This window comes from Cryptomeria japonica, chromosome 8 (assembly GCF_030272615.1).
Source record: "Cryptomeria japonica chromosome 8, Sugi_1.0, whole genome shotgun sequence".
NCBI classification, from domain to species: Eukaryota; Viridiplantae; Streptophyta; class Pinopsida; order Cupressales; family Cupressaceae; genus Cryptomeria; species Cryptomeria japonica.
The window spans coordinates 281052002-281079632 of record NC_081412.1 but is presented as its reverse complement, the minus strand read 5'-3'; the positions used below and the strand labels follow the sequence as shown (position 1 = coordinate 281079632).

Genomic DNA, 27631 nt, shown 5'->3' with positions numbered 1-27631 from the left:
AAGGAAGTAAGGAACATCATTTTGCGCCTTGAAGACAATTGCAAGTCAATATGATGAAGATTTTGCACTAAATGCCCTAGTTCGCTCCTGTCCCTCAGTCAAGGACCAGAGCGAAATTTCTATGGAGGCTTAAGTTTTGGATGTTGATCACGTTTCGAGTGCTCAATAAGGATCAAAGGACCTCATTCTACGTTGTGAAGGTGATTGCAAGTCGATGGAAACAAAGATGACCCCCAGAATACTAAAGTTCGCTCCTGTCCTTCAGGCAAGGACCAGGGCGATATTCACCATATTGGCCAGTTCTTTCAAAAATCACGCTAAGTCAAGGACGTACAAGGTTGCACAGGGTCAAGGTGTTCTTAAGAAGATGATATGCGAGGAAGTTAAACGTCAAAAGGTGATCAAATTGAGCCAAGAAGCTAAATCGCTCCTGTCCTTCAGGCAAGGACCAGGGCGATTTTCATTAAAACACTCATTTTCCTTCGAAGATCATGTCAAAGCAAGATTATATTGGGTCGAAGATATCATTTGGAAGGCAATGAACAAGAAGCAAAGATTAAAAGATGATGAATTTTGGCTAGAGCATAAAGTTCGCCCCTGTCCCTCACCAAGGGACCAGGGCAAAAACCATTTAAGCATCAAAATGCCTTGTTAAGGACGAATAAGGTAAACTTGGAACGAAGGGATAACGTCATTGCTTGCCACATGATGAAGATTGGTGATTGAAGAAGCTAGCATCAAGGAGAAAACATAAGGTTCGCTCCTGTCCCTCACCAAGGGACCAGGGCGATATCAACCTCAGGAGGCACTCGTCCACAAAATCAAGTTAACCAAGTTTGAAATTCCCAGCAAAAATGCCAGTTTCAACGTAGAGATGGTGATTTTAAAAGTCAAAGGCAAAAGAATCAAGGCTAAAATGCAAGTTCGCTCCTGTCCCTCAGTCAGGGACCAGAGCGATATGGTTTGTATCTTTCCACCCCTCCAAGTTTTGGCGCTAAAACATTTTTGAATTTTATTAAATGCTAAAAATCGATAAATTTAATTAAAGATAGCATTTAAAAATAGCGCAAAGCATTTATTAATTAATTTTTGCCCTTTTAAAAAATCGAATTAATAAACAAAGGCATTTAATTAATTAATTATTAATTTAATTAAAAATCGAATTTGAGCGCTTGGATTTAAATTCTTACAAAGTCGGCCTTTGGTTTTATTTATAAATTGTTTTAAAATTGCCTTATTTTGCAAAGTCGGCCTTGAGGTAGTTGTAAGGGTAAGCGCCTATAAAGGGAGGGTGATAATTTCGTTTTCAAATCATCATTTCACCTTCATTCATATGCGATTTTGAGAGGACAAAGAGGAGCGAATTTCATAAAGGAGAAGTGCGAGTTTCTATTCAAAGTGGTGCGAATATCATCAAAGAGGAATACGAACTTTGATTGGAGGTGAGGCGAATTTGCTATCATCAAGACATTGAAGACCCCTTCCAAAGGTGGCGAATTACTAAAGAGGACGTTCATTTGAAGAGAGATCACGTGGGAAAGCTTCAAATTAATTTTTGCCTAGGCAATTTTCTTCATTTTGCTTTTTAGAGTTAAACTCTCAAGCAAGGTATGGCGAAATCTTCCTTTCTCTCTTGTTTTGAATTTTGATCGTCATAGCCTTAAGTTTTGAATTTTGAATTTTGAATTTCAATAGCTCAATCATTTTTGGGAAATGATAACTCAAGGACTTATCATGAAGTTTCCTAAAATTAATCTAATCTATGTTATACATTGCAAAATCTAGTTTCTTATTATGAAATGTTGTGTAGGTATGGCGACCCCGAAGGCGGGAGCATCCACCAGTCGTCCAGCTCTTATGAAGGAAGATCAAAAGACCGAAGAAGTGGAGACCAAGATCGTGTCTAAGTGGAGCAACATTGGAGATACCAACTTGGGTAACTTCAGTACGAAGAAGTTTCGAGAGGTCCCTTACATTGGCAAGCCATCACCTGTCGCCAGGAGGATAATTGAAAGTGGCATCATTAAGGCGGCCGGCTTCCCTCCAGCAGTACAGTGCCATGAGTTGATGATCGAGTGTGCTCGTCATTATGATCCTCAGTCCAGAACGATCGTGTCCAAGGAAGGAAACACTTTGGCATATCTTTCAGAGGAAGCTATAAGTGAGGCTTTCCATCTTCCAGAGCACAGAGATATGGTCTACAAGAGCATAGAAGGAGCCAGGTCCATGTACGAAGATGATCCAGATAAGCATCATCAACAAGAACTGGTTACTCAAGAGTCGTCGTCGCCTGAGCAAGATCCCGAACACACCACATAGGATCGATTTCTAGGAGGAGTACAGAGATTTGATTACAATGCTCAACCGAGTCACGGGAGCTCCTCAAGCCTTCTACTTTGAGAGGTGGATGTTCTACTTTATCCAGGTGATAGTTCAGGGAAAAGGAACAATTCATTGGGCTAGAATGATTAGCCATTGCTTGGACGTACAGTTAAGGAGACTCAAGGCTACCAAGTCCTTCCACATGAGTTCATACGTCATATATGCCTTAATCAGGAGCTTTGAGTACGCAGGACTACCTCACAGAGGAGTGATTGGAAGAGGACCCGGCGAGGTCAGGGTTTGTGATTCCTATGTCCACTTGCATCATCCGCCAGGAAGTAACTACAAGTTAGTTAATGATACCTTCACAATGAACATCACGAGGACGTTGCAAGGCGGGATTCACAATAGATTATCTCAGGATGCACAGGAACTAGTAAAGAGGTACTGCGCTTGGTTTATCCAATTTCCGAAGTTTACTTATATCAGAGTTCATGGATGTCCTTCACCTCCACACATGTTGCCGAGATATCCAACAGACAGAATAGTGTTACTTGAGGTAACGAGACAGTTGGCAGCTTATGCGAAGGCATTCAGACATAGACATGGAAATGGGGTTCCTGTACCTATCATCTTAGGCAATTCAGTTGAGGTATGTCCTAATGCTTTAGCCATGGATGACGCAGAGAAGGAGTTAGCTTTGTATTCTTTTTCATTCTTTGCCTTGAGAGAAAGCTTTGATCCACATGGATATATAGAGGAGACAGTCGGTAGGAAGTTTAAGCATGAATTTCAGATAGAAGATTTTATGATGAATCTCCTAGACGATCTTGAAGTGAAAAGAAAGATGCATTCTAGATTGCCTTTGGATCTCATCAGGAAATGCAAAATTTACAGAGTGGCCGACCAAGCTTAGGACAGTGGCAGACATCTCCAGTCATCCTATGACCGAGAAAGCAAATCAGTAAGGTTAGACTGGAATGAGCCTGAGGTCGTGGATCTAGATGCTTTGATGGCTCCAGTCTTGTCTTGTACTCGCAGATGGGTTGATGTGCAGCATCAGAAGTTGAGAGAGCAAGGCATAGCTATGACTTTCACTTTGGAAGGGAAACCAGCCGAAGGTGGAGCTAGTGTAAGCGAAGGTAATCCTAATCCCAGAAATGCAAGTGAAGGCAACCTTCGAAGTGCAAGTGAAGGCGATCTCCATCCAAGAGGCTCGAAGAGAAAAGAGAGACCTGAGAAGAAAGAATCTTCCAAGAAGAAGCAAGGGGCCAACCGAGATCGTTCATCCGGCACATCTTCTCGACAAGAGAAGAGGACACTTGAAGTGGAAGATTCTATGGAGTCAATGGTACAGAATGATAAAGAAGGACAGGCACCAAGTGGATCTCTTCAAGACAATGAGTTGCATGAAGATGGGGAAGATAATGAAGTAACATCTCCTCCCAGAGAAGAAGAATTGCTCAAGGAAATACAGGTTAAAGAGACAAGATCTGCCATCCCAGATTGGTTGAAGGAAAGATTAACTAGGGTGATCGTGATTGAGGACGAAGACAATGTAATTGATTTGGAGAGCCTTGTCGGACATTCCCAGGAAGTGACAGAAAAGAGGAAGGCTACCAAGATGTCCAAGATGATTAGAGATAGACTGGATCCAGAAAGTTGCAGATAGCTATGCCGGCAGTGGACAAATATGAAGGTGAGATCTTAGCAGAGGAATATGATATAGAGACATTTGAGCTAGGTCCATCCACAGCCGAGCAGACACTTGATGATGCCACCGATTCATTTGAGGCCTTGAAAGACAAGCTTAGGGAAGAAATGGAGAAGAATAGGAAGCTTGAGAGAGAGGTTGGTGCATGGAGAACATATTTCAGTCATATCAATCAACCTTTAGGACGTCAGGATCCAGCAAGATCACCCATACAGGCACTTCCCCTTCAATCAATTGGTGAGGCAGAGAGATTCAGGAGTATGGTCCAGCATATGAGTACTTGGATGGACAAATCTCATACAGTTGCCGTAGAATTTACAACAAGGATGATGAAGACTATTCATAGGGCTATCCAGGTTCTTGAGATTATCCACAACTTGATGATAACAGTAGCTGCTTTTGCTCATACCAAAGAGGTTATCATTCCTGTCTTGCGAGTAATCAGACAAACATCGAGGAAGGTCTTAGCACAGGAAAAGATCATGGATGGAGGACCTCACAGTTTACTTCAGTGGTCAACCTTACCCCAGATGAAGGAAGTTCTCTTCGAGGACATCAGTACTAGATGTAGCCATGTTGAGGAGGTTATCAACCCGATCCAGGACAAAATATTTGAGGTACTACGTACTATTCTTGGCAGGAGGATCGAAGTTGAGACAGATGTGGATTTGCAGGAATTGGAGGATAGAATCAAGGTTATCTTTTGCAAGGACGCTAATATCACAGATGAGCAACAGGACCAGATGTTTGCTACCATGCTCCTGATTGAGAAAACTAAGGAACTTGAACCTGAATGGGACGCTACTCTTCTCGAGGCATTTGATCAGGTCATCCACTTGGAAGAAAGAATGAAGAATCTTCTCGAGATTCCAATTGCTGAAATCGAAGGAATCGTGTCTAGATTCATTGCATATGCTAAAAAGGAGCATTGGAAAGGGAATAAGATTCTAGATGAGAGGTTATTATAGATGACATGGCACCTTAGTTGTCATTGGTTTATGTCTCCTAGATTTTCGTGCCAAATTTAATAATTGGCTATGCATTTAATGTTGTGCAATAAAAGGGGAACTTTTTTAATAAAACCCTAATTAGGGTAAAGGTGTCATAATCTTGGCCATTGATCTGCTTTTTGATCTGGACCGTTCATTGTAATTGAGGATGCTATTTATACCCTCATTTCATTTCATTTTGTCATTAGAAAAGAAAGAAAAACTAGAAGTTAGAGAGAAGTTAGAAATTATTGAGAGATTAGAGTTTAGAAGCAATTTACTTTTGTAGCAAGATTGAGTTTTGAAGAAAGAATTCAAACAATTGTTGTATATGATGGCTTTGAGATCAATGAAATATTGAAGTTATGGTGTTTTGTTGCAATTCTCTTGGTTATCTTCATGGTTGTTCATTTTTCCTTGAATCATTCTCAATCGAAGTAGTGTGTTAATTCGAAGGACAAAGTGTTGGACTTGATCTTTGGTAGGATTCGTTTTCCAAACCACTAGCTTCTTGCTGATTGTAGGAACGCCTTGCGTGGTCGACTGGAGATATTTGAATCGTTTAAACCTTCAATCATTGTTGTATCTTGGATATGTACCTTCGTGGTAGTGTCCTTGGTCTTTGATGTATTGAAAAATCATTTGTTACCTTAGAAGATCGCATCAATTTCAATTGAGTTGTTAATTTATGGCAATATTGAAATTGGTAGAATCTCACCAAGTCTTGTCCACATCAAGTCATTCTTAGGGTTAGACTAGATTAGACCTCTTGCCAACCCTATCCTTTTGTTATTTTTTGAAAAGCTTGTTTAACTTAGCAAAATCTTCCGCAACGTAAGGCCCCTTGATGACACAGCAATCACAACGACCACTGGTGCTTATCCACACGTAGAGACCCTACTAAAAAGAACATTGGAGTCATCCTAACTGATCCTTCTTGCGAAATCTTCAGCAGTTAGTGACTTTATTCAAGAGAGGATAAGATGCCTTTGGGTATTTTATTCTGTGTATGATTGTGTACAAAATACACGTCAACAGGACTCCACCTTGCAACATTCTTGTTATGTACATTGTGAATACATCATTCACTCTCTTATAATCTTCAATTCGATACATGTTCAGCTATGGATAGCACTCATAACTCTTGAATTGTCCTTGTCCATTCCCGACTTCACCTCTGCATATCAATCGCTTGTATGTAACAAATCGTGCAAGCAGGTACACCAAATAGGAAGTCATGGCGAATGACTTGGACCACTCCACATTCCTCAGTTGAAAGTCTAGATTGTCACTTATGATTCTAGACCAATTTATCAATGTTCCTTTTAGACAACCCTGGATGAAATAGAATATCCATCCTTCGTATATTGCACCTTGCGACATCCCCATCACTCGGTTAAGTAGGAATACTAAATCACTATATTCCTCTTTGAAATTTGTGCACATGAGTGTCTTGAGAGCCTTGGAATGATGAGTCCTCGGCTCAATCATCCACTCCATATTTACTACAGTCTTGCACGCATCCATCTTCTTCTTATATCGGTCTTCATATTCATTCTTAGTTATATCTTTCATGTCCGCTCCTCGTGGAATTCCAAACACTTCAGCAATCGCATCCTCAGCAAGGTAGGCAACGATGGCACCCTTAGGAGTTTTGATCATTCGAGAGCGAGGATCATAACATCGTGCACACTCCAGGATTAGCTCACTGCATTGTATGGATTGTGGAAATCTAGCGGCCTGATAAATGCTACTCTTCATAATGTTCACATAGGTTGGGGAAAGAATCTGACTCCCAATTCCGAACATACGCTGTCGCATCTGGTTCATGTTCAGGAAATGCATGTTCGTGTCTGTAACCTCCTTCCAACTGGACGACATCTTTGATTCTTGATAGAATTCAGTCTCAACTATCTTCTGTTGTTCTCTCCTTTCCTTGAGTCTGGACTTCGACATCGTACCTGTACGAAAGCTAGAAGTTAGAACTTCGGAAAATATTCTTGACAAAAATTCTGATTTCCCAATGATTTAGATTAATTTAGGTATGGAAATCAGGAAAATAATCCACATTCTCAATAGATTTCAACAATTGAATGCAAAAATGTGACAAGGTTAGGGTATAAAATCCTCATGAAATTCATTAAAATCAATAACTTTCAGACCAAAGTCTGAAAACACCTCCTTATACTTAGAAATTATGTTCAAATTAGAGTGCAAAGGAGTATACCGGATCAAACAATGACTAAGGAAAGGTGTGAAAGGTTGTGTTTTCACACAAAACTATGTTTGAAGACACCTTCCGAAGTCAACAATGGCTGCCAGAAAATCTGAAGACAACCCGCAACTTCACAAATTAATCTTTAAAAACATGTTGCAATCACCCCAAATGTGCACAAACTTGAAGAAAATCAACCTCAATGATGAAAGCAATCATATCCAGGAATGTAAGTATGGCTGGTAAAAATAAAATTTCCGAGGACAAGTCTGAAAATTAGTTGCTTCAGACTTATCAGCACCTTGCTAAGTAGTGAAAATCCCTGAAAATGATCAAAAAATGACAAAGGAATAAGCTCCAAGAAAGATCGCCTAAGTGGGTAGGTGGCTGGAAATGAAAAATTCTAAGGACAACCACCTACAATGGAGTTTTCAGACCTGTAACACTGAAAAGAGCTCTGAAAATTGACTGAAAATGCCTCCAATCAGCCTTTAGACAAAATCACCCTAGGCACAAATGGGCCAGAAACAAAGTATATGTCTGAAAATCGTACTTCCAGCCAGCAATGAGGTCACACAAGTCTGAAATAATGATGTGTTTAAGGTCTGAGAACATCAACCAGCAAGCTTGCAACAATGGCGGCACACACCAAGGAGGAAAAAAAATCACTAAAAATGGAGGTATAACCTCCCAAATACAAAATCATCTTCCTCAAGAAAATCGCCACCTTCACAAAAATCGTCTAAGTCTGATAAATCTGTGGCAAACACACTCCAATGGCAGCCAATGAAAATCGCCTTGGGCTGGAAATGAGGAAAAATGGACAACAAAACAATCTTCAACCCAATGTGTCAACTTGACACTTCACCAAAAATTGCCAGCTGGAGGAAAAAATCGCCTTTGCAAGCATACACTTGGCAAATATAATAATATAGTAATGCTGGGATCTCTCCTTTTAAACTTGCTTTCACCATCAACTTTCACCACACAAGCAATGTGGGATAAAAAACTTGTTCTTATACTTGCCTGGCAAAAAATCGATTTGCTTCTAGAAGGTAAAATCATTAAATGCTCATTGCAAATCATTTATTAATTATTTTTTAATTATAAATAATCATTGTTTTAAAAAAAAAAAAAACATTAAATTTGGGCCACTTTATTAAAATATTTTAAAATTTGAATAAAAAATGACCAATGGCGAAAATCGATTCAACTTGGGATAAAAATCCCAACAAAAATCATTAAAATATCCCCTTAAGGGAAAATCGATCCAAGTAGGGATAAAAATCTCTATCAAAAATTTCATCAACTTGCACAAAATGGGTCTAGGGGAAAATCGATTGGAGTCTGGAATGAAAATTCCAATTAAAACTTCATCATTTAGCAAAAAAATGGCCTGGGGGGGAAATAGACCCTAGTTTGGACATTCATCCAGACACAAAATTATCAAAATTACTCTAAGTGGAAAATCGCCAGGGTCTAGAATGAATATCCACATAAAAATCCACAAAATCTCGCCACAAAAGGTCCTGGTGGAAAATCGATCCATGTTAGGAATCATCACAAATGTCATCCGCAACCTTATCCATACTCTTAGTGGAAAAACGAAGGCAGTCAGGAAAAAATCCCAACACTTAGTCAAAATTAATCATCCTGGGGGAAAATCGACCCTAGTATGGATACCCAATGGTGGAAAAATGGGGTATGTTTGGATTCCAAGGGAAATCCATGTCCAGTCTGGATTTTGAGTGGGGGAAAATCATGGGTAGTCAGGAATATGAGGGGAAAAGCACCTCTAGTGTGGAGTTTTGACCCTTTAACCCTTAGAATATGGATTTTCATCCGGAAAATGATGATTTTTTCCACTCAAAATCACTAGGAAATTTCAAAACTCAATAAAATTCATCAGGACTTATGCAAATTTGTCAAAAGATTTGAGCGAAACAAATAGAAACCTATCGAGATAAAGTGCAAAATCAACTTGAATAACTTCCTAGGAGCGAGAAAACAATTCCAAAAGGTCTAAAAACACCTTAGCACTTTAAAATCACCGACGTGGACATTCAAAAACATGTTAACGCTCAAATGTCTACACTTAGACAAAATTAGGATCATTTAAAATCTCAACTTTATGTGCTTATTCAAAACCCTAAACTAACCAACGTAGAAAGTAGGAAAAGAGGGGGTCCCCATTTGCAATGGGGTGATGTGTGAAAAGGTCACAACAAGACCCCATGCGACCACTGACAATAGAATTAAATTGCCACAAATATTAATTTAAAAACTATTTTTTTTTTAATTCAAAACTTAAAAATTGCTTTCCCCGCCCATGAAGTGCGTTGCCACTCCACCATTGGTGGCATCCCCAACATTGGTGCACCATCGACACTGGTGGGTTGCTAGTGGCTCCGCTTGGGGGTTGCCCCTTGCCCATATAGCAAAATTGGGTTTTTTTTACAAACCAATGCAACTTTCACCTAGGTTGTCAGATATTCAATGTCTTATACTCGTTGGAAAGCTAGTTCCGAGCACTACGCAATGGTATAGGTTTGGTTTTATGATTTTGTAGTTTTGGCTTGTTTTTGGTGTTGAGAGCCATATGTTCTCGTTTTCATATTTTGAGCATAACTTTGGCATATGAAATTGGTTTTTCGATTCTGAATAGGCATTGGAGAGCATGTTCAGTGAACTTCATAGTGGTGTTGTTATTTTTCCAGTTTGATGAGTTGGGTCAGTTGTGTACTTGACACTCGAGGTCCCTGAGATTCGGGATGTGATTGTGTGAGTATTTAGATAAGTCAAGAGACAAAAACTTGAGGGAGTACATGTTTTCATGTGTTATTCATGATGGTACAACTGATTTTCAGATTTGGTGTTTCAAAGTTGGACTTTGATGGTGATAGGTATACAAGTTGTCTTCGGTTTTGAGGACATGGTTTGAGACTGTGAGTCTCTTGTGGGTGATAGTTGAGTGCAGGTACAACATTGATGGTGTCATGGTTATGTAGGTACTCTTTTGCATTGACACGACATAATTAGGTTTGTGGTGGTTTGGTTTGATGTTAGAAGGTTGTTTCTCATCTCCTTAATGCTTGATTACTTGGATGTGGACATGTTTGGAAAATCAGATTGAGGTTGATTTGGTGTTTGAGTCATGTGATCTATAGGATTGTTCTCTTTGATATCTCAGTGGCACGCTTTTACAATGGCCAAACCGGCATGAAAAGTCCTGTTCAGCAAGTGGCAGTTCTTTGAGAGAATCACTCTAAAAATCAATGCTTGAAAACATGAATTGAAAATCGCAGCATTTGACTGGCAACTCCATCATGAAATGGTGATTGTAGTGGTAAATAGTTGGAGGAATGCAAGCAACATGTGGAGAAAACATGACCAACATGTGGATGAAAGAACCTAATAAATCTTGCACTTTCTAGATGGCAAAGCCACCTTAAAAATGCAGCATGAAGTGGCAAAAAGTAATGAAAATGCGCAAGTCAGAGATTAATAGAAACATGAAGGAGATCGTGACTTACACAATGGCAAGATCATTAAAAATACACGACAAATAGGGTTACATTGTTAGTTCATTGTGAATAGTGGATATTGTATTTTTTAAGTGGCACGACCTATTCAAAGCTGTGTTGAATGTAGCAAAGACTGAGAAATTGTGACAAAGGGTTCAGTGCACTCATGACATGGTGTGACCAGTTTGAAACAGCGACATTCATGACAAATACAATATAAAAATGTGTCTAGTATTCAAATTATGATTTTTTAGTGGCAAATGTACTGCAACATTTTGCCATTATTAACGCAAGCAGCCTAAATAAAAACCTGCATCAAGTTAAGGATATCAAATTAAAAAATAGCAAATGAATCATGGCCATTCATCATCATAATCACCACATATTGAAAAATAATAGATTTAAAGAAGAAAAGGGTTCTATTTTAGGCAATTTCAAGGGTTTTGTTTCCTCTTTGCAAAAGGATAAGATTGAGTTGCTTTAAAACAATGCTTTGAAGACATTCTTTATTATTTTCAGCCCTAGAAGCTATCTTGGAAATCTCATAAATGTGTCTTAAAGACATTGTAAAAAAGGAGCTAAATGTCAGACCTACGTTGTGGAAATTATCAGTCGAATGTTGAGTCAAGTTTTGTTTTTGTGTAGCAAAGGATGGTGAATGTAAAGCTTATGCTACATAAACTGTTTAACTGTTATTGTTGCTCAGCAATTGTTAAACTTATTGTTGTAATACCATGTGTTAAATTGAATTAAGTAACCTTGTTAAGCTTTGCATTGATGTTCATTATTGGAATTTTGTGATGTTTATTTATCTAATTATTTCCTATTGGTGTTTGATTTATCCTGTAGTTTGCATACCTTGGTGTTTTTCCAAACTTTACAACCAAAGACTAGTTCTTGCTCTTAAACAGTTGGAGCTTGTGCTTGTTCATGCTTAAAGTGTTTACCCTTCATAATTTGAAAATCTTGGCACAAGCCTTGGCTGTTGATAGTTTGACATCCCGGGCAAAAACATAGTCATTTAGATATTGACATTTAATGCAAAACCCCCCATGAAAGCTTGTGGAGTATGCATACTTGTAAATTCTATTAGTTTTAGCCTTAGGTTTAGTTGGATCTGAGGGAGCTTCCTTGTTTCCACATATACTGTTCCAGTTTGAGGTGATTTGAAAGGACATTAAAATTTAAAACTCTAACACTGCATAGACTAACAATCCCTAATAACTCTTTTGGATAGATTGCTAGCATATTTACAAATAAGCTAAACCAATCATGTTTCATATTCTGTTCTAGTGTTCTATGAGAATATCACTAGGGTTGGGAGTCTTGTCATTCTTGAACTTGTACGTAGCAGCTTTCAATTCTTCCAGCTCTCATAAGTTTCAACCTTTTGAGGGACAACCTTTTTTCTTCAGAACAGTATCAAAGAGATAACAAAGCATTTTGGTTAGGATTATTTTGTTGTGGGCAACCTGGAAGTTCCATAGAAGCTGAGCCAAGATGACTGCTAGAAGTTAGAACAGGCAAAGTAAAATAAATTTGGTTCACTCCCTCCTCCAGCAAGGTAGATAAACAGTGAAATTGATTTTACATATAGTTGCAAGGTGTTGAACTCCTAAGCTCCCAATTTCTTTCAATGTTTTGTTGAATTTCCATGTCCTTATTCTTATTTTGAACTGTTTCCCCTTACTACTCTTCTATTTGGCTGGCTTGAAGTTAATGCAATTAACTCGTCTTTATGATGTGGGTCGATTGTGTTTCATTGCAACCAGCTTGGGCAGGAATAATTTTGGTGGGCTTCTTGTTCTAATTGTTTGCTATATCTATTGATTTAAATGATAAATCTATATGTTCAAAATGGCTGAGGATTATCTCTGTTTTAATAAACTATATTTAAATTCCTTAATATGGCTCTTGGACATTCAGAATAAGAAACTGATCTGCAGAATACGTTAAAATGCATGTCTTTTACATCTTGTGAAGGCTATAAAGACCATTCACTGTCCTCTAAGGATCTATGGAGTTTTGGCTGGTATCTGGTTGTAGTAATGCACTAGTTGTAACATGCCCATTTCTCTACCCATTCAATTTATAAGTTTAACCCACAAGTGAAAGAAATATACCAGCAATAAATTTTTTCCAATTTCCATTTCAATAAACATGGTGCATATTTGAAATAAAACTCATTTCAACTTTTCCATTGCATCATAAATCATGCACAATATCATATTCATAAACATATGAAAGCATTTACATTTCCCTCTTTAAATTTCCATTTGCTTTAGGAATATTTGAATACATACAAAGCTTCTATGAGCTTAATGAAACATAAGTAATACAAATGGTCTAGATGTCTTTGCTGGCATACATCCTCAAATATTGGCCGCCAACTGCATGAGGAAGAGCATCACTCAAGTGCTTTTCCACCCAACCAAGACTTTAACAATCCTCCATGCCTCTTCTAATAGAAGGGACCTGTTGACGTGTATTTTGTACACCATCATACACAGAATAAAATACCTAAAGGCATCTTATCCTCTCTTGAATAAAGTCTCTAACTGCTGAAGATTCGCATGAAGGATCAGTTAGGATGACTCCAATGTTCTTGTATGTAGGGTCTCTATGTGTGGATAAGCTCTCTGTGGTATGATGTGATTTGCTGGAATCACAAGGGGACTTACATCTGATGATTGAACTTCCGATCTGCTTTGCTGGAACACAGGCTCTTACTAGCTTAGATTTGAAAAATGGAAAAAAGGATGAGGGCGAAGAGAAGATCTAATCCTAATACTAAGAATGTAGGAGCAATGATTTGATTTTTGATGAAACTCTAACTAGGTCTTGTTTTGACATCAATGGACCATCTCCACAAGGCTAGTGCGATCTTCTAAGGGAAGCTTTATGATGTTCAAATCATCATCGCAGGCATAGACACCATCAAGTTGATGCATATCAATGAAGAAGCGACAAATTGAAATTGAGCTTAAGCTGAATGATTCCAGTTGACTACACAAGGCAAGTCTGCAATCAACAAACTACTAGTAGTATAGATATACGAATTCCACCATTAATCAATCGCATTTCCTCCATTCATCTAATCATCTACCATCTAGGATTGAAGACTCAACAAGAAACCATGCAAATTGCAAGAAACGACACACTTCACCATTACTTCAATGAAAATGGAGTTTGTTTACAATCAAGCTCGAAGAACCCAACGAAAATGGCAAATTCAACGTGAAGATGAAGACTTTGAATGTCAAAAATGCAAGGATCAAGACAAAGTTAATGGATCGCTCCTGTCCCTCAGTCAGGGACCAGGGCGATGAGGTATGTATTGTTCATCTTCAAAATTTGGCGCTTAAACAAATATTTTTGAATCTATTTTAAATGCTAAAATTCGATAAATTAAAAGATTCAATTAATTAGCATTTAAATATTGCGTTTGATATTTATTAATTATTTTTGCCTTTGTAAAAATCGAATTTGACAATTTAAATAATAAAGGCATTTAATAATTAATTATTAATCAATTAAAAAATTAAATGAAGCGCTTGGTTTATGGAGGTCGGCCTTTTATTTTTATTTAAAAAATCATTTTAATTGCCTTATTTTTTTTACAAAGTCGGCCTAAGTGAATTGGTGATATGAGCGCTTATAAAGGGTGGTGAAGATTGTTATTTTCACATTACCATTTTATCCTTCAAGTGCGATTTGAGGAAGACAAAAGGAAGAGTGCGAGTTGTGTTTTAAGGTGCGAATTCAATCAAAGGTGGTGCGAAACTACTATCCAAAGGAGAGGCGAACTTGAAGTTTCACATTGGGCGAATTTGCCAAGGACGTAAAAGATATCCCAAAAGGTGGCGAAGTTGCTAACTTGAGGAAGAGATCACGTTGAAGACCGTCTAACGTCAATTTTGCCTAGGCAAATTCCTCATTTTGCATTCTAGAGTTAGCTCTCAAGTGAGGTATGGCGATATGGATTTATTGTTTTGATTTTGAACGTTGATCGTCATAGCTTAAATTTTGAATTTTGAAATTTTGAATTCCAGTAGCCCAATCGTTTTTTAGGAAATAATAACTCAAGGATTTATTATGAAGTTTCCTAAAAATTAATCTAATCTATGTTATATATTGCAAAATCATGTTGCTAATTTTGAAATGTTGTGTAGGCATCAAATGGAGATCTCATCAAGGAAAATCAAGCCGGATCAAGGACGATCTTCGCCGGGACGATCAAGCCAGGACAGGGGCGACCTCTCTCAATCCAGCGTTCCAAGGCGAGGTACATCATCATCCTGCACATCAAGGACACAAGGAGTTAGAACAAGGGCTCGTTGAAGAAGTAAATAGTTCCAGATGAATTAATTAAAGCAAGCTTCTCAACAACATCAAGTTGAATATCTACCAAGTTACAAGTGTCAAATGAGGTGGCGTCCTAGTCATCATTTCTCCAATCAGTGAGGTCCACCTCAGCATGTCCAGATTCAATGTACTTAACTCATGGAAGGTGGCACAAACTCCGATGTACCTACCCCGGCTATCCATTGGTCGATTTTTCTAGAGGGGACATGTGTCCAAGCAATACAATTTTATCATTGGTCAAGCATTAAATGTTATGTAATGGTTGTAACAAACCCTAATTAGGGTTTTCATTGTTGAATCTTGGCCATTGATCTTGAATTGATCTAAGCCATCAAATTGTATTGTGGGCACTATATAAGCCCAGGCATTTCATTTGTAAAGGCTAATTAGAAATAATTAGAGAGAGAATTGTAAATAATAGAAAGCAGTTAGTAGATAGAGAGTAGTTAGAAATTGATAGAATAGTAATTAGAGTAGAATAGGAGGACAAGGCAAAAAATTGTTGCCATTGATTGTAAACAAACTCCATTTTCATTGAAGTAATGGTGAAGTGTGTCGTTTCTTGCAATTTGCATGGTTTCTTGTTGAGTCTTCAATCCTAGATGGTAGATGATTAGATGAATGGAGGAAATGCGATTGATTAATGGTGGAATTCGTATATCTATACTACTAGTAGTTTGTTGATTGCAGACTTGCCTTGTGTAGTCAACTGGAATCATTCAGCTTAAGCTCAATTTCAATTTGTCGCTTCTTCATTGATATGCATCAACTTGATGGTGTCTATGCCTGCGGTGATGATTTGAACATCATAAAGCTTCCCTTAGAAGATCGCACTAGCCTTGTGGAGATGGTCCATTGATGTCAAAACAAGACCTAGTTAGAGTTTCATCAAAAATCAAATCATTGCTCCTACATTCTTAGTATTAGGATTAGATCTTCTCTTCGCCCTCATCCTTTTTTCCATTTTTCAAATCTAAGCTAGTAAGAGCCTGTGTTCCAGCAAAGTAGATCGGAAGTTCAATCATCAGATGTAAGTCCCCTTGTGATTCCAGCAAATCACATCATACCACAGAGAGCTTATCCACACGTAGAGACCCTACATACAAGAACATTGGAGTCATCCTAACTGATCCTTCATGCGAATCTTCAGCAGTTAGAGACTTTATTCAAGAGAGGATAAGATGCCTTTAGGTATTTTATTCTGTGTATGATGGTGTACAAAATACACGTCAACAGGACCCAACCCTTCGATGAAGAGTTTGGTTTGGTGACCTCACAATAATAGCCTTGTGAGCATATTGTTGTGTCCTACATAACTAGAGCTACCATACATTGGCTACAACCTATATGTATGACGTTCCTTGTCTAGTATGTAAACATGGATCATAGTGAACCGATAGTGTGGATAGTGGCAACCTACACTACTTTGGTCAAAGAACTGATCACCCCATACTTCGAGTGAGAGTTGTATATCCACCCACTTCATTGCTCTATTTGGTAAACTGACCATTTATTCTATACCCATACCATTCCCATAAGTTAATAATAGAATGACTGTCTAGGTTATTCCCATCCATGGATTAACCTAACCCCAAGATTAACCAACTCAATCATACCTATCTACTAATAAGCATATCATAGCATAGTACTAACTTAGCTATCACATACATGAATCTATTCATAAAGATTAACAAGTTTCTATCTACACAAGAATTCATATACTAAAAGTAACATAATTTCAAACATTGCTAAAATTAAGCTCATGCAATATCATATAATATATTTCAATATAAAAGAAAGGAAGAATCCTCATACCTGTAATATAGCTTTCTCGCAATATCGATTCCTTCTCCCAATTATGCTAGCTTCACAACTTATTTATTAACATATAAATTCCCAACTCTCAATGATAACAACTAGCTTACTTCCTCACAATTATTGAACTATTCTCTTTCTCTTAATGAAGAACAATGAAAACAATGAACGATAAGGAAAATAAAAAGAGATTATGGAGATGAAAAAATGAGATGCGATGAGATGATCTATGCTCCAAGAGAGCTACTCTATTTATACATAAGTTTGAGAGACTTAATGCTATAATTAAGTTCTTTGAATTGCCAGCACTCTCCCTCTCATCGCCACCACTAAAACTATGTGACTTCTTTACTAATTACAAAGCTGACACATAAATAGTCTCTCAAAATACTACTATGAATCATCCTTAATATTATACTTAGTCAAATATGACTAGTTATCATTAGACATTACCTAAACAATTAGATTTCTATCTCTAACTACCACATACTAATCGACCAAGTCTACCCATGCTTATTTTTATTATAAATGGGTCGATGCTTGGTCAAATGTATCGATTTCCATAATGCATCTTACCTTGTAAAGTGGGGGGGTCGATGAACACATAGTGCTTCCCACACAACGCTTACCATGGAATGGAGAAAGGAAAAGGTGGCAGTTTTACCACCGCTTCACCCTCCTTTGGAGTAGGGTGCGCTACCTTCCATGGTGGGCGCCCCTTCCATAACATCCTCCTTCGCATCGTGGCATGCCAAAGGGGCATTGACCGATTCAAAAGGTATGCGTGGAATTCATAAAAACAAGGTCGATAATATATATATATATATATATATATATATATACCAAATACATAAAGTATTAATTCAAAACAATTAAACTTTAGAAATATATATATGTATATCGAATACATATATATAATCTACTATTTAATATTCAAATACTACTTATATTCATTGATCAATATATAGATAGATATGAAAGCATAAAGATTTAAACCTATCATAGAGATTCATTCCAAGCAAGGATACTCTAACCAAAACATACGAACAACATAAATTCGACGGAATGTAGCTTTCCACTATATTCACTAACTTAACTCAATTAGACCACTAAAAATGTGAGTGTGTGATAGCTCAATAAGGTACACACATAAGATTACGGAACAAAATTCCTCTCCTAAGTGATACTCTTCCTCCCTTCTGGAGGCTTGTTCATATCCTGCATCCAACTTAGCACATCACAACAGTAGTCAGCTGTTATTAAAACGTATATATACATCATATATTTCATCTTTCAATATCATATTGATTGCATAATAATTCATCCGATTCCTAATCAAGATAAATATATTCAAAACATATTCATGTGTTAAAGCATTTTAACTAAAACAAGTAACAGTAAATAGCAATATCACAATGGGGTGTAACCCTAGTTGTCTTCTTTTTTTTTGCAAATTCCTTATTTGGAGGATGTAATTTGCTGTACATGTGAGGATTTTGCCAGGACTATGGGAAGTTCTTTGTGTGTGTGTGTGGCACTTCCTATATTACAGAAGGCTGCTGTTTTCTATGGGTTCCATCATATGAAACTTTATTTTTTTCATTTGCTCTGTTTAAGAAGCTTGCACATACATATTTTGTGTAATTTATCTGTGCATTTTCCTTTGTGAGACTGAGGTCAGATGCTTATACAATCTCTCTTTGGTTACTAATTGTTTTAAATTGAGTGAAATTCTAGAGTAATGTGTGCAATATGAAGACTTTTAGCCATGCTAGGGCAACTGAATGCAACTCTTTTCTCGAGTCCTGTGGTCCAGTGCTTCATGAAAATACCAGTGTGGTGCTTAAACCATGGTCCATCTTGAAATATTGTTTCATTATTGTCTTAGAATCCGTAGAGCATTGTGAGATATTCTCAAGGTTGTATCATCATTTCCATGCTTCACTTCATGTTAGTTAGTGCTCCATAATCCAGTCCTTTGGGTCTTTTAAACTTTCATGGCAGTGCTCTTGCTTTGAAGGATCAAATATTACTCTAAACATTTTCTTTTAGTGATATTTCAATTACATGAATTTTGTCACTGACTAACTGGCACACAATTCCTTTGATAACTATTATTTCTCCTGTATTCTGTTGCAGTTAGATTTCTAGGAATTCCTTGGATGGTTGCTTTATCCAATAAATGTTTTGATATAAGGAGGAAATGGAAGAGGAGAATGGGTGGAAGTCTCTCCATGTTCAGTCAAGTTGAGAGGGTATAAGCTTTCATTTTCCTATCTTTATTGAGTGCTGGAAGATGTTTCAAATTGCATCTGTAGCTTTTGAGACATACTCAAATATTTCAAAAAAATGTACTTTAGCCTTCATAGATGCACATAGAGATTATTGATAACACAGAAATTTGTACAAAAGCATCTGGTCAAGAACCAAATTTTTCCCTTTGCATGGAGCAGAAACACTACAATCTTCTGAGACGTGTTCAAATCTAAGGAGCAGGCTTTCTTGAATCTCAATCATATGGGGTGAATTAGGAATTATCTATTTTTGCAATTGCTGTCTTCTTCTTAGATTCTTTGACCAAGAATTATGTGCTTTATCAAAGTCACCCAAAATTTGCACCTGGCCTTTTCTACTTAGACATCATAGCTCTGGTCTAATTTTTTCAGGAGTCATACCCCTTCTTAGTTGCAGCTTAAGCTTGGACATGCCTGTTTGGATTTGAACCTTGGTAATGTGCTTGGCAATTATTCCAACTTAGCACTGGACCACATCACAACAAACAACCTTGTATATATTTTATTTAAAGCAACTCTATATGGGTTTCTAGAATAAACAGGTGGCATGTTCAATTAGTGAGATCCAAATCTATTAATGTACAAAATTGGTAGTGAATTCTCTTTTTTAAATTCTTTGTTGCACTTATAATATTTTTTTCTAATTGTTTTGTTCACAATGCTAATCTTTGTAATTGTAATTTCCATTTCAATTTTTATTACATTTAGATCACATGTTGAGGTTTGACAACCGGGTTGATGACCTCAAGCATTAGAGTTGTTTTCCTTGGGAGATTTCCCATCATCAAAAGTACAAGAAGTTCAAGCTTTGAGGTAGCATTAGCTTACAGAATCTGCATTAAGCTTTAAAGAAGATTAAAAGACTGCTGTGATATGCTCTTGATGTTGACCTTTTCTACCCAGTTGTATTGGTTTCCACATTAGCAATTTATGGTACTGTTTTTCCAGGGTTCTGTGTTGACAAAATGTGTGTCAGTGTAAGGATTTGTTAGTTGCATGTTTTTCCAGTTTGCGAATATCACCTCTTTTGTATGTTGTTTATTTTTCTAATTGTTCTTGGTCTTTTATTTCTTTTACAAGTTTATTTTCATTTATGGGTGGACTTGGAATTGTCCATTAATTTATTTTCTTAGGATGGCAAATTTATATATTTAGTTTTTGTTGCATTTAAATTATAGGTGACGAAAAATAATGATGGGAATGGATCGAAGAGAGAAGAGTACAATGCTGTAGATTGGGAAGTTAAAACCATTCCTCGTGTAAGTATTATTTAGTGCTATGTTTTTGACTGCTTTCATATTCATAGTTTGAATTACAATTCTTTGCTGTGTCTTTGTGAGCTTTTCTAAAGTCTTCTTTGCATTGACCTTCACAATATAATTGGTTTGGCCGCAAGCTATGCTATGAGTTCCTGATTTTTTGCATTTAGGTGTGTTAGTGTTAGATTTTCTTTTTGAACCTTTTGTTTTCTTAAATTTTTTTAGTGTCAGTGTCACTTTGCATAAGCCCACTAAAGAATTCGTATTTGTAACAATTCCTTATGATAAATATGTATTCTTGTACCATTACAACACTTTTTGAAGGCTATAGAAAGATAGTGAAACCCATTTATATATTAACTCTTCATGTATTTATTTTTCTATGAATATATTATTATCAGATATTTGATATATGATAAATGTTCCACTCTTGAGATTTTCAACGTGTAGCAATAAATATGGATGCTAAGTATTTCCTCTTGCCAGTGATGTGATGTCATAAATTTTGGCCTGAATAGGATATCGCTTGCTGTTTTAAATTGTTTTCTCCATGGACTCTAACATTTAAAATTTAAATTCATTTTAAGTGTTGCAACAATGTGGGTTGCATCTCAATCATAGGATTCTAGTACTATGCTATTTGATCTTCGATGATTGATTTCTCACCGTTTGTCTATTTTTAAATAACCAATTCCTTGGGATTCTTCTTTTTAAAATAAGGTAAACTATTAGAGACCTCTTGTTGAATTATTTTACCCTAGAGCCATCTTCAATGTTCAGATTCTCCGTAGAGAAGATGAAAAGACCTTATCACTTAATTTACTTATTTTAACATGTTTTTTGTTGATGAGTCCTGTTTGATTCACTTAGTAGTCATCTTCATTTTGAGCAGTTTTGTTGTTGTTCTAGTTTGTTTTATTCTTGTCATACTTTTCCACAATATGTTTGATAAATGATCAAAGATTTGTATAAAATAAAGCATTATACAAGTTGTACAGCTGTGTGTTTGTATTCACATTGAGTCAACAACAGGAATGTGAACAGAGGTTTCAACACTCCTTAAACCAATCCAACCCAAATAATTTTACAAGCAGTATAGAAAATATTTGTCGATAAACAAAATATAAAAGATGATATCCTTAAACGGAAAATCAACTACTACAAAACAATGAACTACACAAGTTTCTCCAACCCCATGCTCACAAATTAATTTCTAGGTCTAGTTTCCCCTCCCAAAAGAAGAATGGTTGCTTCTTAAAAATGGATGAACTACTGAAATTTTCCTTCCTGGTGGAGGACATGGGTCATAGATTATGAATTCTAAGAGACAGAGCCCTTATTTTCCGATTTATGGGAGTGAAGCTAGGATATTGCATCCTTTGGATATGGTTAAAAAGTAATTGGAAACCTTCTAGCTCCATTGATATCCTCATTATGTCTAAATGAAATTTCATGGTTGTCTTTAGATGTAAGCAGAAACATGACACAGCTTTTCCAGGTGGATCTTGGTTCTTGAACAAATCAAGAATCTCTATAAAACACTAGGTCCGTACTTTTAACCCCACTAAAGATCTTCCAAGCACAGTTGTTGTGCGTGTCTGGCCACCTCTCCTCAAGGGAATACGAGAATGAATCTTTCCTACAAAAAATTGATTAACCATTGGTGAATTTATTAAAGCTTCTAAATCCATGAAAATTACAATTCTCAAATTTGCATTCAGATGCATTAGTATTGATCTCGAAAAGCTACATCTGGACTAGCTTATCCTAGATACAGGTGGAATCAAATGGGAGTAATCTCTGGATTATGAAAATATCCTCTTCTGATGCATGACATCTAACAAACACGGGCATCTTGCCAGAGGCTACCCCATATGAGTAAAACAACAAAAAAACAAACAGCAGGAGATGGAAGCAAAGGGCAATCAGAGAAAGACAATTGTGCATCAGTAGATCAAAAGAAGCCATCACCTTCAGCAAATCAAGAACTCTTATCCAATGGAATCCAACAAGGTATGTTCTAAGAGCCACCGAAGTTTTCCTTGGTTTCTTCATGCTTTTTTATTCCCAATTCCAAGAATAGGTAACTATTATCACTGTGTGCATCTCTCCCATGGAAATTATTGTATTAGCACAATAAATAATTTTCTCCATGGATCCAAAACCACTCATCTTCGTCTCATTATAATGGGGTACTTCAACACTATTAGAATAAATGAGGAGTGAAAAGAAGGGTCGGTTCCAACAACAAAACAGCTGTATCCCATAAGAAACTCGAGATCAACATACCTTTTAGAGATTCAATTCACCAATGGACCTTGCACTTGTTCTATAATAGAAGAGAGAGAAAAAACTATAATGCAGAAAAATTAGACTATGCTTTCCTCACAGAAGATTGGATCAATGCCACACAAAGCATGGATGTCAGAGTTAGTCACTGCTTCATAGAAAAATTAATTGGCCTATCCTTCTCTCAGTAATCACTGCTTAACAAAAAAATTGAACAGGTAATTCACATTTGAAAATGTGGCCTAGTCATCTTGAGTCTTGACCTTGCCGAAAAATCAGAAAATTGGTGGAAAGAAGCACCTAAAAATATAGGTATCTGATGCATAGTTCCTGGACTCAGCGTGTCTTGAGCCAGGTGACCCTGGGCGAGTTCCAGGGACTCGGACTTGGGCTCGTGTGCTTGTTTTGCCTTCATATTTTCTTTTATACACCCTTGGCTTGAATTCTTCTCCGTTGATTGACAACCTTTCAATTTCTTGAGCTACTTTTGTATAATTTTGTGAAGGAATGTGACTTCGTCTCCCAACTTACCTCATCTAGAGAAGGTTGTCCTGACTTTTCAACTTGACTACGTTCTCGGGAAGGGCTTTGACTTTGGAATCGTTCAGTTCTACTTTCCTTGAGTGTTGCTCATAATCTTCTCCTTCATTCTGTTTGCTTGATGATCCTTAAAGATCACCTAATCTTATGGTCTTGACCACCTTGTGGCCTCTTCTCGCCTTTGTTGGGATCTAAGGGCATGAATTGCTCAAATCTGACCCAATTTCTTTTAAGGAAATGACGTCAAATGTTTACTGCCATATCTAATAAATTAAATACATGAATTAATGATAAAGATGACAATGCATATGAGATATAGGAGTAAAATATATCTTTATTCGCACATTAAGTTATTATAGAAGAAGACCAAAGATGATCAGCCAGGGATTGGAGTCAAAGTTCCCAGACTCGGACTCGGCTCGGACTCGGCAAGGCCGACTCGACTCGTGACTCGGCTATGACTCGGCGACGACTCGGCTATGACTCGGCAAAATAAAAAACCCTTGAAATTTAGAGATTTTTAACGATTTAAAACTTGTTTCATGCACCCATTATTGAATAAAGCTTAAAGACACTATAACATCATCAAATAGAAGCTGATTTGATCACATACATAAACATACATCCATCACATGCGTAGAAATGTAAATTGTAGCTGAAGGAAATAGAAAACATAGATATATAGAGTTATAAATGTTGTCAAATGTATATAAAATCCATGACATCAAATGTTCCCAAACATATATATAACTGTAAACAAAAACAAGTCTATGGCTCAGGCTCTAGCTCATCCTGAGCCTCAGAGTAGTCTGTCTGCCTCCTACAAATGCGTCTAAGGTAGGTCCTGGATGACTGAGAAGCCATAGTCTCCGCCTGTGAGGTGCCTGTGCCGGATCGTGCTCTATCCTCCTCCTCTGCCATAGCCACAGCCTCAGCCTCTCTGTCTGCCTGGTCAACCCACTCATGGTCCTCCTCAGTGAAGACGGGATCGGTAGACTCAGTGATCCACTCAGACTCTGGATCGATCTCCGCTAAAGTGATCGGAGAGGAGTCAGTGTCCAAAATCTGTCTGGTCCTAAGATGGAGGTTGTAATGAACAAAAACAAGATCATTCAACCTCTCCACAGACAATCTATTACGCCTCTTCGAATGGATGTGCTCGAACATTGACCAATTGCGCTCACATCCAGAAGCGCTGCATGGCTGGCTCAAAATACGGATGGCAATTTTTTGAAGGTTTGGGGTTGAGGGCCCAAACATTTGCCACCATCTATCTGAAATAACGAAAAAGAAAAAAAAATCAAACTCATTTCCAACTTTAAGGCTAGATTATAAAATCAAAAATTAAAATGCATAAGCCATAAACTTAATAATCTTAAGTTTACATATATTTCTACCTGGCTGCAATTGTGTTCGAGCCTCTATGCACATGCTGCTTGAGAAGATTGCCCCTTCTCGATTATTATATTTATCCAGCTGGAGCGTTGTTCTTGAGGCTGTGCCATCAGTACACAACTTTTGAACCACTGTATACAGGCCACTAAGAACCTCCTCATCTGCCTTGAAGTCATCACGGAATCGAAATGCCGGATTGAGGTAATAGGCTGCTGCATGGATGGGCCTGTGAAGCTGGTTCTGCCATCTCCTATCAATAATCTCCCAAATGGGGCCATACTTATCCTCATCTCCTGCATATATGGACCTAATGGCCTCCTTGGCCCTATCCATACCCTCATATATATAGCCCATAGAGGGCTTCTCCCCATCAACAACTCGTAGGAGAACTACGAGGGGCTCAGTGACCTACACATAATGTTAAACAAAAATAATTAAGTCACAAATTAAATTAAAAAAAAAGAAAAATTGCAAAGTTAAATTGTTAATAAATTAAAATTAAATTACTAAATAGTAGATACTAGATAGTAGATACTAAATGTTAAATTGTAATAAATTTACCTGCACGGTTTCTCCACAGGGGGTCCAAAAACCTGACTCATCAAAAATGCAATTTACCACATCTATCCCTGCAGTGGTTGTAGCATAGGATGAGGAAGTCCACTCCTTACCAACAAACATACGCCTCAAAGCCGCCTTTGATTTTATCAAGGATTTCAGTGTGAGGAAGTTTGAGGCAAACCTCGTGATGCCTGGACGAGCCAACTCCTTTTGCCCCGTGTATTGCCTCATAATGCTAAGGACCAATGCATGATTGTAGATAAACTTGCTGATATTTTTGGCCCTTTCAACTATTGATTTCACCCATTCAAGCTTACCAATATCCTCCAACATGAGGTCAAGGCAATGGGCCGCACAAGGAGACCAAAAAATTTTCGGGTGCCTCTCCATCAAAAGTTTACCTGCAGCAATTTTAAGTTAATTAGAAATTTTGGTGTGTTAAGAAAATTTTAAATAATCATAGATGCCTCTCCATCAAGACTTGAAAAGTTCAAAATTTACCTGCAGCAACATAACTTGCTGCATTATCTGTCACCACCTGCACCACATTTTCTTCCCCCACCTCTTGTATGACTTCCTCAATAGCCTCACATAAGTATGTGGCATTTTTCACATGTGAGGAAGCATCAATAGATTTCAAGAACATGGTAGATCCTGAAAATAGAGTTTCAAACTTTCAACAAATCAAAATTTAATTTATTCAATGCATTTAGGGAAGTACAAATTAGAATGAATTATAATCAATCACCTCCGCAGGAAACAAGAAAATTTAGGAGTGTTCTATTCCTCCTATCCGTCCAACCATCTGTCATGATGGTGCAACCCTTTTGGCTCCAAGACTGTCGGTGGTCCTCTAGCTCAACTTTCATATCCTCAACCATTTGTAACAAGAGGGGGCCACTTAACTCAGCATCGGTAGGGGCTTTAAACCCCGCACCACAAATGGTTATGGAATCTACCATGCCTTGCCAATAAGGAAACCTGTCACAAATAGATTATGATTAGACAAAGTAGAGTTCAACTTCAAACTATAAATTTACTTTTAAACTTAAAGCAATCAAATCAAAAAGAATTACCTGGCTGCAATAAATGGAATGTTGCAAAAGTACCAAAACTTGCAAATTTGTTTTCTTGCAGCATCATGAACCTCCTTGTTCCAACCCATACCCTCAAGCGAGGGTTGTGCCCCAGGAGTACTACGCGGCACAAAATAACTATCCAACCTGGATTTCCGAACTCTAGGGCCAAAGGTAATAGTGCCACCAGGAGGAGTAGAAGCAGAAGCACTAGCACTAGCAGAAGCACTAGCACTAGCAAAAGCACTAGGGTGAAAGGGAGGCATGGAAGAACCCTCTCCAACACAGCCTACGAATGTGGATGCGGATGCAGATGCGGATGTGGGTGCATGGGAGCCAATAGCACTTAACTCTTCCAATTGCCTCTTCTTAGTTAACTTTTCTTGTTCATGTGTTTCTAATTGGACATAACAGAAACGTTTTGCCTCAGGAGTTTGTAATTTGCATACCTCAATATCATGGCCAGGTATGCCGGCAATATGGTATTTAAATCTATTGATGCCACCAAAATTAATTTCTTTACAAAAAAAACATTTTGTTTGATTTTTTTGTCTGCCAATAAAGTCTTTAGTATATTTCCAAGCCTCATCCTTTTTAGGCATTGTGAAAAATGAATGTTTTTTAAACGTGAAGGCTGCTGCAATAAGAAAATTTAATAAAGTTATAAACTAATAGAAAAAATCAGCAAACCCTACTTTAAAAAAAAATAAAATTGTAAATACATGTTTACAATTTTTTTCTAAAAAAATGTAGGGTTTGCACTTTGCCATTATTCTACTTCTCTCATTGTAATTAAGCTAAAAAAATAAAAACATTCAAGATTTGGAAAGTTAACTGTTAAACTAAAAAAAAATTAACAAACAAATGAAAAAAATCTATTAACATACTTAAAAAAACAAGCAAAATCTACCTTACCTCTTTCAAATGAGTTGAGAAGTCTTGCTTTGGACTCCTTGATGCTCTCAATGCAAGCCTATGGCCTCCCCAATGTGATTTGTGGTCTCCTTGATGCTCTTCTTCCTTGCTGATTGCAAACCTATGGCCTCTTGTTTTCCTTCCTCTCTCTCACTTTTCCTCTCTTCTTCTCACAACTAACAATTAGAAGACCTTTTAGGGTTATACCAAAGAGAAAGGGAAAAAAAAACAAATGAAAAAGCTCTTTTTTTTTTTGTTTTTTTAAGTTCGAATTATGCCTATCGCGCGGCCGAGTCCTGGACCTCGGACTCGGCGAGTTTTGGCAAAACTCGCCTAACTCGCGAGTCAGGCGAGTTTT

General features: G+C 37.4%; 2 protein-coding genes across 4 annotated transcripts in view; one reads left to right on the top strand and one right to left on the bottom strand.

The window, feature by feature from the left end:
* The window catches only part of LOC131035881 (protein DJ-1 homolog A), a 123429-nt gene that overhangs the window by 64458 nt on the left and 31340 nt on the right, over positions 1 to 27631 (top strand). Inside the window, exons 5-6 of one of the 3 annotated variants that reach the window (XM_057967636.2) lie at positions 20417 to 20497; positions 22360 to 22510. The exons of 1 other annotated variant lie outside the window; for it this stretch is intronic. In XM_057967636.2, the coding sequence (XP_057823619.2) occupies positions 20417 to 20497; positions 22360 to 22510 (232 nt within the window). The remainder of the gene's footprint in view (positions 1 to 20416; positions 20498 to 22359; positions 22511 to 27631) is intronic. One more of the 3 variants, XM_057967637.2, reaches the window with a different exon arrangement.
* Positions 23983 to 26254, bottom strand: LOC131858003 (uncharacterized). The gene is made up of 5 exons (XM_059210858.1): positions 26031 to 26254; positions 25784 to 25936; positions 25283 to 25683; positions 24724 to 25129; positions 23983 to 24600 (listed from the first exon to the last, which is right to left on the bottom strand). Exons 1-5 carry the CDS (start codon positions 26242 to 26244, stop codon positions 24095 to 24097), a joined length of 1680 nt encoding a protein of 559 aa, XP_059066841.1. The 5' UTR covers positions 26245 to 26254; the 3' UTR covers positions 23983 to 24094.

What these genes read in the sequence shown, in the direction of transcription:
- LOC131858003 (XM_059210858.1), bottom strand. Translation starts at nt 26,244, where the DNA reads ATGGTAGATTCCATAACCATTTGTGGTGCGGGGTTTAAAGCCCCTACC. An exon ending in CCTGTGGAGAAACCGTGCAG is followed by an intron (nt 25,130 to 25,282) that starts GTAAATTTATTA and finishes CATTATGTGTAG; the next exon opens with GTCACTGAGCCCCTCGTAGT. An exon ending in TCGAACACAATTGCAGCCAG is followed by an intron (nt 24,601 to 24,723) that starts GTAGAAATATAT and finishes TCGTTATTTCAG; the next exon opens with ATAGATGGTGGCAAATGTTT.